At 47.9% G+C, this 12,502-nt stretch overlaps 1 protein-coding gene across 6 annotated transcripts in view; it reads left to right on the top strand.

Annotated features, from left to right (window-relative positions):
- Window positions 1-12,502, top strand: part of XPNPEP1 (X-prolyl aminopeptidase 1) — a 111,827-nt gene that overhangs the window by 32,534 nt on the left and 66,791 nt on the right. For 5 of the 6 annotated variants that reach the window (XM_032312462.1, XM_032312464.1, XM_032312460.1 and 2 more), the window contains 8 exons: window positions 1,444-1,539; window positions 3,673-3,754; window positions 5,289-5,499; window positions 7,524-7,613; window positions 8,153-8,203; window positions 9,547-9,605; window positions 9,743-9,820; window positions 11,699-11,770. In XM_032312462.1, coding sequence (XP_032168353.1) covers window positions 1,444-1,539; window positions 3,673-3,754; window positions 5,289-5,499; window positions 7,524-7,613; window positions 8,153-8,203; window positions 9,547-9,605; window positions 9,743-9,820; window positions 11,699-11,770 — 739 coding nt within the window. The remainder of the gene's footprint in view (window positions 1-1,443; window positions 1,540-3,672; window positions 3,755-5,288; window positions 5,500-7,523; window positions 7,614-8,152; window positions 8,204-9,546; window positions 9,606-9,742; window positions 9,821-11,698; window positions 11,771-12,502) is intronic. The other variant, XM_032312463.1, reaches the window with a different exon arrangement.

Genomic DNA, 12,502 nt, shown 5'->3' with positions numbered 1-12,502 from the left:
CATTCGTGGGAGCTGAAAGTGTGGATTTATGGAACAGCGAGGGCTGCAGAGAGAGGCCGGGGAGGTGGGGCTGCCGGGGAGGGAGGCGTGCGGTGCACACAGAAGAGGAGAGGTGGATGGGGGCTGTCTGGAATGCAGGCAGATTGCCCAGAGGGGTCCTGGGAAGAAAGCATTACAGCCCAGACTCTTGCCAAGTTTTAAACAGCATTCCCGAGCTGATCTTCAAAGCGGTGCTGGTGGTGGGGGCAGCCCCCAGCTTGCTTTTCCTGCGACGCCCTCACCGGAGGGTCGCGTGGATGGAGGGGGATAGGTCCGGTGAGCGGCCCAGGGTCAGCTAACCATTTCCCATGAGAATGTTTTGAATTTTTTTTTTTAACGGAATCAGAGGCTCGGACCTGTTACTTGTAGGAGAGGGAAGAGCAGATGGGGGGGGATACGCTTTTGTTTGGGCAAACGTGAGTGCCGACTACGTGCGGGACACTGTGCCAGCTGCTGGGGGAATATGGCAGATGGTTAGCCCGTTCCCGCAGGGGTGTAACCCGAGTTGTAAGTGCTGTGTCATGGCGGGTGAAGGTGGTGGTTGTGGTGGTGATGGGGTGAGCTTCTCTAGGGCTGCAGTTTCATCTGAGAGCCACAGGGAGATCCTGGCTGTGACAGGGCAAGTGTGATTTGCAAGCAATAGTCACAGTGAGTCAGATGGCAGGGAGTTCCTAGGTCTCGGCACCAACACGTGAGTCTCTGGGCTCCGAGAACGTAAGGTGGTGGGTGATATTCCCCTGGCCTCTAGGACTCGCTCAGTTTTCTCTGCCAGGCAGTATGTTCTCATAGCTCCCTGTACAGAGAAATGTGACTGTAGCTGAATTAATTGTCGATCTTCCTTTCTAGATTATAAGCCCCAAGGGCAGGGGCTGGGTATCTTTCAGAGCTGGAACTGCAGTGACCAGCACAGTGCCTGACAGGTAGCTATGCCTGGGAAGTCTAGATTTTTCATGCACATTTGTTGGATGGACAGTTGTATTAATTTTGTGGGTGAGGCAGTCAGGGCTCTCGAACGTCAGACAGAGTTGGACAGAGGTTTGAATGCAGCACTCTTGTTTGCTCCAGTAACACGCTCCCTCTAAGATGTAGCTGCTGGTTAACAGTGTTTGGGATGGGTTCTTTCACTTGGCTCCCATGGGTCCCTGGAGCCAGAGTCACAAGCACATCTGTTTTCTTTCTTTCTTTGTTTTTTTTTTTTTAAAGATTTTATTTATTTATTTGACAGACAGAGATCACAAGTAGGCAGAGAGGCAGGCAGAGAGAGAGGAGGAAGCAGTCTCCCTGCTGAGCAGAGAGCCTGATGTGGGGTTTGATCCCAGGACCCTGAGATCATGACCTGAGCCGAAGGCAGAGGTTTAACCCACTGAGCCACCCAGGTGCCCCAAGCACATCTGTTTCTTGCAGGCATCTCCTGGAAGGACAAGGTTGCGGACCTTCGGCTGAAAATGGCTGAGAGGAACGTCGTGTGGTTTGTGGTCACTGCCCTGGATGAGATTGCATGTAAGAGCTCTGGCTTGACTGTGTGGGCATGTTACCCAGTCTCTTCCTTGCTTCTCTGGGAATCTGTCTGTTCAGGCCAGTCCGTTTTCTGCGTGACCAGGGAGTAAACAAGAGACTATGTCACCAATGGGTATTTGATACACCGAATAGGATGGAAAAAAGTTGCAGAGAATTTGGAGAGGAATGTGGCTTTGCCCAGAGCAGTATTTCAGTTAGGGGCTGATGTTAAATCAGAGATGATGTCCCCCTCTGGCCCGTCTCTTCAGGACTGTGACATTGCTGAGGAAGGACATTTCTTAACATTTTGTGTCTGTCAACACTCCTGAGTCTCTAGCTGCAGAAGTGGCATCCTAGGAGATTATTTTTTTCTCTACACTTTTCCTCTAGTTCCCTAAGTTCTTAACAGTGAGAATGTTCTCAAATCGAAATACTTTGACCTCAGAAAACTCAGGAACTGAAAATTCTTCAGCCTTTTTGATACAGTAATAGTTTGTGAACCTTTATGTAACCCTTACGTAATTGTTTCAGAACTTCAAGGAATCTGGTTGAACCCTCCTGTCCTGTCTTTGTTTTCTGATTGGATTTGGCCCAGGTTAACTGAGAAGAGGCAGTACCTTACCATTTTATTTTCTCACTAGAGAAAGAGACCCTACTACACAGTGTCCTATCTTTCCAATCCCCAGCCCCAAAACTTCATTAAATATCAGTGATGCTGGACAGGCCTGTGTCAGTGATTAATATTCTTAATTAATTAACAACCTTGACAATAGAGAAAATAACATACATAAAGTTAATTTCTCCCTTTGATTTTAAGAACACATATTCCTGTTGTGGAAAAGCTGGAAAATGAAAAGGAGGTAAAAAGCAGAAAAAGACTCGCCTATAGTTTCGTTACCCAGAGATAGTCACTGTTAATATTCTCTGCATATATGTATTTTATAGCTTGATTCTTCCAATGTATCAGTTTATTCTAAGCATATATAATAATACAGTAAAAATAAATACCTAATCATAGGGTTATACCGTAATTTACTTAACCATTACGCTAAGGTTGACCTTTGGGTTATTTTCTGATTTTTCCATGACTTTATTATGATGCTGCCATCAGAATCTTAGCGCATCAAAGTCTGTGTCTTGGTTTCTGGTGAGCTTCTTCTATTTGAGGTTGGCTTTTAGGGGCGGTATTACGGGTTAGAGGGTGTGTGCCTGGCAGAGCTCTGGACCCATCTTGACCTTTACCTGCCACGGACATGAATATGGCTTCTAGCCACACCCCCGCCAGTCCCAGGTACTGTCATTTTTAAAAAGTGCTAGTCTGTTAGGTAAAAAATGTTGCTTCATTGCTTTACTGTGAGAAACCATTGTTCTAAAATAGAGGCAGCACTTTTCTCAACAGGGTCTTTTTTATACTTCAGGAGAGCAAGCATCAGGCAGCTGGAAGCTAAGGGACCGCAGATAGTGATGCTCTCTGCTGGCCTCTGTAGTCTCTTAAACCTACGACCTCCTCAAACCCCCTCCACACTGGCTGTAGGAGGGTCCTCCACCCTGGTTTGGCACCACAGCCTCCCCTTGGGTGGGCTCGGATTTGGGTTTCATTCATGGGCCCAAGCCCTGCTGACTCACTGCTTTTGTTCCTGTGTTGGGAAGCTCCACCTCCTTGGGGCTCCGTGGCTGCGAGCCAGAGGGCCTTATTTGGGCTCCCTCATCCTGGGTGGGTCTCCGGTTTTCTACCCTCGTCGTCGGAAGGGAGAGAGTGCTTGGCTCTTTTCCCTTCACTTGGGAGAGCCAAAGGTTTTACCTGCGGCCAGGCCAGGCCTGGCCGGTCACCACCAGGCGGACCATTTCAACTCTGTTTGGAGGGTCATCCTCAAGTTTTTTGACTAACTTCCATTCTGTTCCCGGGACGGTGATGTGGCAGCGTAAGATACAGTTCTGGTGCCATCATTCGGTGGACGTGAGCAACTGCAGCCCAGAGGTGGAACCAGGAAGTCAGGTTTCCTGCTTTTCTGAGATGTCACCGAATTCCTCCACGGAAGCCTTCCATGCATGCTAAAGTGCTTCCCTCTGTAATCTACCCATTCAAATCTCGAGTCAGGCAGGTGACAGGGTCTTTTTATTTTATTTTTTTTAAAGGGCTGTTCAATCTCCGAGGGTCAGATGTGGAGCACAATCCGGTGTTTTTCTCCTATGCAGTCATAGGATTGGAGACGATCATGTGAGTGTTGGCCCCACACCGGAAAATCCTTCCTTCCTCGCAGCTCCTCAGAGGTTCTGTCCGCCTTGCTGGCCAACCCCGTCCCTGCTTGAGATCCTGTTGAGGCGCCAGTTTTCCCCTTTCCTGCCTCTTTCTTCCTTTCCCTTCTGGTCTTCCCAGACAGTAGGTATTTTTTTACATCCTGCCTCTCTCGTAATCTCTCAAATGACTTGAGATCTGTAAAAGAAAGTACCTCTAGTACTAGGAGATTAGAAAAATAAGTAGGCAGAGACATCAGAACAAAGCCATAATGAGAAAAAAAACCAAAAAACAAAAAAGCAAAACATAGTAAGGTTAGTTCACAAAATTTCTGCTGCAAGGTCGTGGTCAGGCCCCACATTTGATTCTAAGTTTTGTAGCTGCCGGTGCAAAGGGAGATGTGGCTACGCTCCATTGTACAGTTCTGGGTCCACAATTCAAATAAACTGAGGCATTTGGAAGGTCAGAAATGACACAGGAAAACCCCTGCAGTTGCGGTTTGTCAAATTGTCTATCTGTTAAAGAATTGCTTGTGGCCTTCCTGAGGATGCTCTTCGATTTGGATGGCTCTCTTTATTCTGATAATATTTATTAAGTTGAAAGAGTCTCTTGTGTGTGCTAGGACGATTGAGACAGGCAGGGTCCTGGGCTAGAGCTGGGGAGATGAGTGTCTCTTCAGGGGATTCAGGCATCTAAGTGGGCACTGACTTGTCAGTGGGATGGGTACAGGTGTTACTGGAGGGGCCTGGCCTCCACTGAGGGGGTCAGAGGAGACTGACCAGTAATAACTGAAGCAGAGATCAAGGGCACATGTGAGTTGGTCAGCGTATGGGGAGCAAAGGGAATGGTGATCTAAGCAGAGGGAACAGCATGGGCCGTGGCTCTGGGCAGGAGAGAGCACAGTGCTTGTGGAGGACTGGAGTGGTTCATTGTGGTTGGAAGGGGAGTGGGGCCCCATAAAGGAAGGCCAGTGAGACAAGTCCAGGAGCTTGGATCTCTATTCTGAGGACTCAGGGGAGCTACTGAATGGATTTTTCATAAGGAATCACATGATCAAGTTTGCAGATCATAAAGAATACTGTGACTGTGAGACTGGGGTGTCCAGGGGCAAGACTGGATGCCGGGAGACCCGCTCAGAGGCCATGGCACCAATCCAATGGAGAGACGGTGGCAACCTGGGCTGGTGACTGGGCAGGGCTGGAGGCAAAGCTGGACAGACTTGATGGGGATTTAGACTGTAGGTCTGGAGATCTTAGCGGAGGGAAGGAAGGACATCAGGGACAGTGCCCAGGTCCTGGCTGGGGGAGTGAGATGGATGGTGATAACATATACAGGGATGGGGACACAACCTGGAGAAGAGGATTTGGGAAGGGAATGGGGAAGAAGGAGAAGCTGCTTGGTATTGATTGTTAGAAGATGGAGCCCGTTGTAGATCTGTGGTCCCCCACTCCCCCCCCCCCCCGTCTCGCTCACACGCCCTCGTCTCTCTGTCACCCCACCTCTCGCCCCTCTGCAGGCTCTTCATTGATGGTGACCGCATAGATGCCCCCAGTGTGAAGGAGCACCTGCTGTTTGACTTGGGCCTGGAAGCTGAATACAGAATCCAGGTGCTTCCCTACAAGTCCATCCTGAGCGAGCTCAAGGCGCTCTGTGCCAATCTCTCCCCAAGGGAGAAGGTGTGGGTCAGCGACAAGGCCAGCTATGCCGTGAGCGAGGCCATCCCCAAGGTTGGTAGTCCCGCCAAAGCCCGTTCACAGCCTGCTACATTCCCGCTGCAGCCCCTTCCCAGTCCTGGCATCCTGCAGCTTTGTCTTTGAAATAGAGGTTGTTCTGGACGATGTCTGGGACTGGCTGTCAGACCGGGGATGCCCTCTCCCTGGAAGAGCCATTTGGGCTGAGCCGTATTGAGAGTCTGAGGGTTTGCAGAACTCATGAGTCCTCTGTGTTTTCCACAGTGTGACCCGAGAGATAATTTTAGGGGGTATACATTAAAACTTAACGTTATTTATTTATTTTATTTTATTATTTATTTATTTATTTATTTGACAGAGAAATCACAAGTAGGCGGAGAGTCAGGCAGAGAGAGAGAGAGAAGCAGGCTCCCGCTGAGCAAAGAGCCCGATGCGGGGCTCGATCCCAGGACACTGAGATCATGACCTGAGCCGAAGGCAGCGGCTTAATCCACTGAGCCACCCAGGCGCCCCAAAACTTAACGTTATTTAAATGTTACCTGTTTCAGAAGCAATTTAGTGTATACTAGAAAAAATATTTCTAGCATTTGAGACCATGAGATTGTAAAAATTATTTCATAAGTCAGGGTTGAAGAAACTAAGCTGATTTATTTATTTATTTATTTATTTATTTATTAAGAAGGTTTTATTTATTTATTTGAGAGAGAGACAGTGAGAGAGAGCATGAGCGAGGAGAAGGTCAGAGGGAGAAGCAGACTTCCCAAGGAGCTGGGAGCCCGATGTGGGACTCGATCCCGGGACTCCGGGATCATGACCTGAGCCGAAGGCAGTTGTCCAACCAACTGAGCCACCCAGGCATCCCAAAACTAAGTTGATTTAAAGATGGTCCAAAGAAAAGTGTTATGTAAATAAAGGCCTAGAGGGTAGGCAGCCAGGATAGGGGCTGTGTAGGTGGTGAGAGCGCCTGATGTCTGGGAAACACTCTGTGTGCCCCCTCTCCCCACACATTACAGCTGAGGAGTCTGGAGGCCCTTAGGAAGAGCAGCTTGGGAAGTTGGGGACTTGTCGGAGGTCAGATGATAGTGACAGCCTTGTCCTTTACTGAGCCCCTGCTGGGTGGTGCTAAGCAGTCTCCTGTCTTCTCATTTTAACTGGGGCTCAGGGTAGGACTGGAATCTAAGCCACCTTGGATACAACCTTTTCCACTGTCCCACCCTGGGCCTCTGGCTGCCACATGGCCTTGGACAGGCGCAGGGGAATCTTCTCTCCGTCCTGGGAAGAGCCTAGGTCTGGCCCCCTAGACCTGCCTTTCGAGTGCACCCTGCCACTCTCACACCGTGTGACCCTCAGTTACTCAGATTTGCTTCCTTGACCCGAGTAAGGGGATGATGCCTGCCTTCTTGGTTTCATGGGGGATGTGCATGGGAGAGTGAGGGAGTAAGAGTGGAGAGAGAATGCAGCCCTTCAGCAAGCTCTGTGCAAGTGCACAATGGCCCTAAATCCCCCACCTGTAAGGCAGGGCTGGGTTCTAACTTGTTCTTAAGTCGGGAAGGGCCTTTCCTAGCCGTTCATGATCAGACCGTGAAGAGTAGGTGACGTGTGATTCCGGAGCAAGATGGAGGAAGGAGTGGGAGCCCTTCCCTCATCAGTCACGTGTGCCCCCAGACGATGGAAAAAGCCTCCTTTGTGTGGCAGGAAAGGGGTTATTTCGGTCAAGCTTTGATCGTTAGCGAACTCTGACCATGACCATGGAGGCTTGAAAAGCAATGTCTTCTTGATGGCCGGTGGCCAGCAGTGTCAAAGAGCCGAGGATGCGGGGGATAGAAGAGAAGTGCCTTGCTTGAGGTACTTTGCCTTTTTGGAAGAGCTCAAGCCCCTTTCATCATGCTCAGATGGGGCCAACAAAAAGGGGCCGGTCTTCGGTCCCCAGGCACAGTGAGGTGGGTCCTGAGTCGGGGGTCTGCCGATGACGTGTTAAGTGAGATGTGCCAGGCGAAGAGGTGATCACCTTGGTCTTGGGTGTATGGCTTGAATTCCCATATGACTCCTTTTGCTCCTAGGACCATCGATGCTGTATGCCTTACACTCCTATCTGCATCGCCAAAGCTGTGAAGAATTCTGCCGAATCAGAAGGCATGAGGCGAGCCCACGTGAGTCAAGCAGCCGGTGCAGAGGAGGGGGTGTATGGGGGTCGGAAGGCCCAGGCCCTCCCCTGCTGTGTGGCTTTGAGCCTGGCACGAGGTCGGAAATGCTTGGAGCCTTGCAGTGTTAATGAGAGAATGAGATAAAATACTCAGTACGCTAGATCTTCACAAAGTCCAGTGTACACGACAGAAAAAGGTGATACTTCTGTTCCTTCTGAAAAGGCCCAGTCTGGAAAGTTGCAGTGGCTTGCCTTTCCTGCCTCTGGGGAGCGGGAGTGCACCTGCTGAGGGATTTGCCCCTGCTTTCCGGCAGGCCTTTTCCTGGTTGTGCCCGAGGTGTTGAGCCGCCCATGAGCCCTGTCCCTGCTGGTGGGAATTGCTGTGGGCTTGATTGCAGGGAGCGCCTGCGTGGAAAGCTCCGATAGCTGGTGGTTGTGTCCTGTGGGTCCGGCTTTCTCAGTCCCGCGTTGGGGCTGGGCTCTGAATTTGCCCAGCTGATTTTCAGTACTAACTCTTTTAAAAAAACATCTCTGTTGTTTCCACAGATTAAAGATGCTGTTGCCCTCTGTGAACTATTCAACTGGCTAGAGAAAGAGGTTGGTTCTTAGTCTTTGTTTAACACGTGGGTGGCCATTATTCAGAAACTGTCAACATGTGATTCTAACCATGGCCCCCTCCGTGCTCTGGTGACCATGCGGTCTAAGGTCTTGATCTAATTTTAGGACTCTTCTCTTGGTAGTTCTTTCTGGAAATTTGGTGTGTATTTAGAAATTTTTTTATTTGTAGAAAATAGTAACACAGATGAGGAAAGAATTTCCTTAACTGAGAGGATCCTTTCTGGGTCAAGGCATTGTCCTATAACTAAGTGGAATTTCATTATAAGGAAAAATGGCTCAAAATAATATTATCGGCAAGCTGACTGTATTAAGAGGAAAAGGTCTTTGTGTACATTTTGGACTTCAGTTTAAGATGTAAAACCTTTGATAGTTAATTGACCCTTGGCCATTTGTTGCTTGCCTTTTCATCCCTTTTGGTTGGCAGCAGGGGATTTCTTTGTGTCGTTGTTAAACAGTCTCATGTTCCCTTTAAATATGATAGAAACAACTCTTTAAAAGTAGCTTAAGTTGGAAAAAGAATATCGCCCTCACTCCTACCTGTGTAACTAGCTTATTCCCTCTGGCTGGTGTTCTTCTGTGTAAATCATTTTTACATGTCTCTCAGTGTATAGATGTGATTTTGTATTTTATTTTACTCCCTCTGTACGATAGTGTGAGCCTTCTCCACGTGCTTGGAGGCCTTTAGAAAAGGATCCAAATGGTAAAAGCATTGTGTGGTGACAGATGGTAGCTACACTTGTGATGAGCACAGCGTAACACAGAGATGCTGAATCACCATGTCATATACCTGAAACTAACATCGCATCGTGTGTCAGCTCTATTTGCATTAAAAAAAAAAATGGATCCAAGTAGAGAGGTTGCATTTCGTGGTTAGACCGATTTGCCATTCCTCCTCTTTTCAAGTGTTGAGATCGTTTTACATTTTTTTTTTTTGCTCTTAGCAGTCACCCTGTAATAATATCTTTGCATATTTATCTTCTTTATTTATTTAGGATAACTTTCTTAGGATGATATCCTAGCAGGAGATGCCTTTGAATTTTTAAACTTAGATGGATTAAGTTTAGGGGAGGTTTTAGGATATAATACTGAGACAAGTAGCTGAGTGAGAAATTGAAAGGATAGAAATCCTAGTTTAGATAGCTTTGATGAGAGTCTTTGGAAATTCCCTCCTTGTTAAAGATAAGCCATCAGCTGTGTCCCGGAGGTGGCACAGTGGGGACGTGGGAAGTGAGGAAAAAATAGGCTTTTAATGCATCCTCTTCAACTTGTATGAAGCACATGAATTTATCACCCCAGATGATTTATAAGCAACTCCCTCGTAGGTGCCCAAAGGTGGCGTGACCGAGATCTCAGCTGCTGACAAAGCCGAGGAATTTCGCAGGTAAAGACCCGTGTGTGGCGGGGGTGCTGAACATTGTGGTTGTTTCTTTGGTGAGTTCACTGAGGCTGAGAGGGCCCTGATTCTTGGCACGGTAAAATCCTTTAAGCCGGTCTGCTCTCTGTGTCTCTCTGTTCCAGGCAACAGGCTGACTTCGTGGACCTGAGCTTCCCGACGATTTCCAGTACGGGACCCAATGGCGCCATCATTCACTACGCGTAAGGCATGCGGAGTTGCTCGCTGCCTGGCTTTGCTGCTGCTTCTGCATGGGAGCCTGAGCAGGGGAGAGACAGTATTTGACCTAAGGCCCCAGTGCCCACTTCCTTGTGTCTGTCGAGACTGTTCTTAGATGGGAACTGAGGACTTGTTTTCTCTCGTTGCCTCTAAATCTCCAAGTCTCTGCCTTTTGGGAGCTTCCTCTGAGGCCCAGGTGTATGGTGTTGACCTTCTCCATGAGGTAGTCAGACGGGGGATGTCCCCCTCTTTGCCTTCTGAGGCAACTGAAGCTGTATTCCATAGCTCTTCATCATGGTGAGCAGAATATTTTAGTGTTTGTCTTTCTTGATAATGGCAGCCTTCCTGATGCATGAGTCCAGACATCTTGTGAGCTCTGTCACCTCCATACTTAAAAACTTAGCACTAGGTTGTGGAGCATCGTGTTGTGGTGAGGGAGGTGATCACCCTTTTGTCCCTTCCTGCGGGCTTGAAGCCGGGCGCCCAGCCTATGGGGAATTTCAGCAGATGAGCTCCGAGAGCCTGTGGACTCACAGAGCGGAGCATTCTCTGTGCTGTGAGACAGGAGGGGCACTGATAAGTTTAGGACTCATTTGCCTGCAGAGACGGTGGGAAATGGAACTTGGCTTGGCCATTGGGCGCCAGCTTCAGATTCGCCCAGTCGAGTGGTTTTGCCTAGTGTTGGGCATTTTGAGTTCTTAGCCCCATGTGATGTACAGTCAGTGGAAGAACACTTGGTCTTTCTCACTGTGCCGTACACAGGTGGAGATCCCCCCCCCCCTTCTAATAACTGCTTTTAGAGCTTTTAGTCTTGGGGCACATTTTGAACCTGTGTGTGGGAGATCGTCACAGGTGTGATTGTGCAGTTCTCTCCTAGTAATGCTTCTGTTCCAAAATTAAAATATAAAAAGGACTTCAGTTTTTGTCTTCTGTTTAATTCAGGTGGTGAATTTCTTGCCTGGATACTATCCTAGAATTTTGCATGTAATTAACACATTAAAAAATTTCAGCTCAAGGGGGGAGAATCCTGTTTTTACTTTGACATTTTTTCGCCGTGGGCTGTTGGAAGCCTGTTGAGAAGCAGGGCCTAGAGCTGGTTCCAGTTGTTCAGCTGGAGTGATCATCACTGATGCCCTTTGTGCTGAAGAGAGGGGGTGGGTGGTGCCTGGAAATGAAGGAGTCCTTCTTTCAGCTGTGGGCAGAGACTTGGGATGTCCTTTCCCCTTCTAGCATTTCCCAGTGCAGTGGGACTGTCTGGAAATGGCACGGGGAGATCAGATCACTTTTTAGAAATACTTCTTGTTCATTTAAAAAAAGTGCTACGGCATCAGAACATTGTGATTCACTCGTTTTCCTAATAAAAATCCCTTTAGTTTTTCTCCCAAATTGAGACATTCGCCTCCTGTCTGTCTGGGGGTCTGGGAAGCACATGGGGCCTGGTTCTCCCGCCCACGCACCCCCTGGCCACAGAGACAGATGACTCGTCGCTGCTGTGTTCCCTGTTCCCAGTTCTCAGGATTCTAGCTTGGTCCTCTTGCATCTAATGATTATTATTTTTGTAGCTTTTACAACTATTTCATGAATCTGTTTTGTTCCAGACACAAATGGAGATAGAGACAAAGAAATACATTATTTCTTCTTTCGAGCTCTTTATCCAGCTGGGGAGATAGGCTGACTGGATCACCGAGTAGTTCTAGGAGATTAAATTATTTGAAATAATCAATTTAGTGGGTAACTTTTAATTTTGATATACTTTCAGACCTATATAAGTTGTAAGAATAGTATAAGGAAGCTTTATACGTCTCCTCCCAGACTCAGCAAGTAGATTTGTGGAATAATTAATTTTTAATTAACTTTCTTAGGCCAGTCCCTGAGACGAATAGGACGTTGTCGCTAGATGAAGTGTACCTGATCGACTCGGGAGCCCAATACAAGTAAGTGAACTAGGGCTGCCATAGAAAGGGATGGTGCTGGGTCAAAAAAGTTGAAAAGGGGGCAAGCCAAGCTCCAACCAAGGGCACCCAGATGGGAATCTCACTGTGCCCCAGCCCCTAATGGAATCCTTCTCATGTCTTGTCCTTTTTTTCACCCCTGCTTGAAGTTATCCAGTGGTGACTCTTCTCACAAAAGACTGTTTGATAGAAATGTTTAGTTCTTGGCCGGAAGTTGTTAAATACTAAATAAATAACTGAAAGCAAGCTTTCGAAACCACTGGAAAGACTTCTGCCCTAGTTCTTAAACTGCCTGTTAACTCTGCACTTGCAGCAGCCTCCTGACTTTGGGAAGTGGGGGATTAATTTTAAATGAGTAAATGAGAAATTAGGGTTGCCTCTGAATTTCTGAATTTCCATCTTCATGTCTCGCTGCTTTCATATTCCTCCTCTAGAAAGTTTCTCAGAGGAGAACCCAAGATTTGGCTGGGTCTTGTTGTGGAACCATGGAAGGAGCTGGAATGGGTGTTGTCTGCAGTAAGAGAGCACGGGCAGCCATTGCAGTTGGGACTGTGGTTGATGGAGAGCCTGATTTTTTTTTTTAATTTTTATTTTTAAAGATTTTATTTAGGGAGAGGGAGAGAAAGCATGAGAGTGAGAGCAGGGGGAAGGGCAGAGGGAGAAGGAGGGGCAAGGATTCTCAAGCAGACTCTGCTGTGAGCGCAGAGCCCTATG

The sequence above is a fragment of the Mustela erminea genome, chromosome 14, assembly GCF_009829155.1.
Source record: "Mustela erminea isolate mMusErm1 chromosome 14, mMusErm1.Pri, whole genome shotgun sequence".
NCBI lineage: Eukaryota > Metazoa > Chordata > Mammalia > Carnivora > Mustelidae > Mustela > Mustela erminea.
This window is presented reverse-complemented; position numbering and strand designations above follow the sequence as displayed.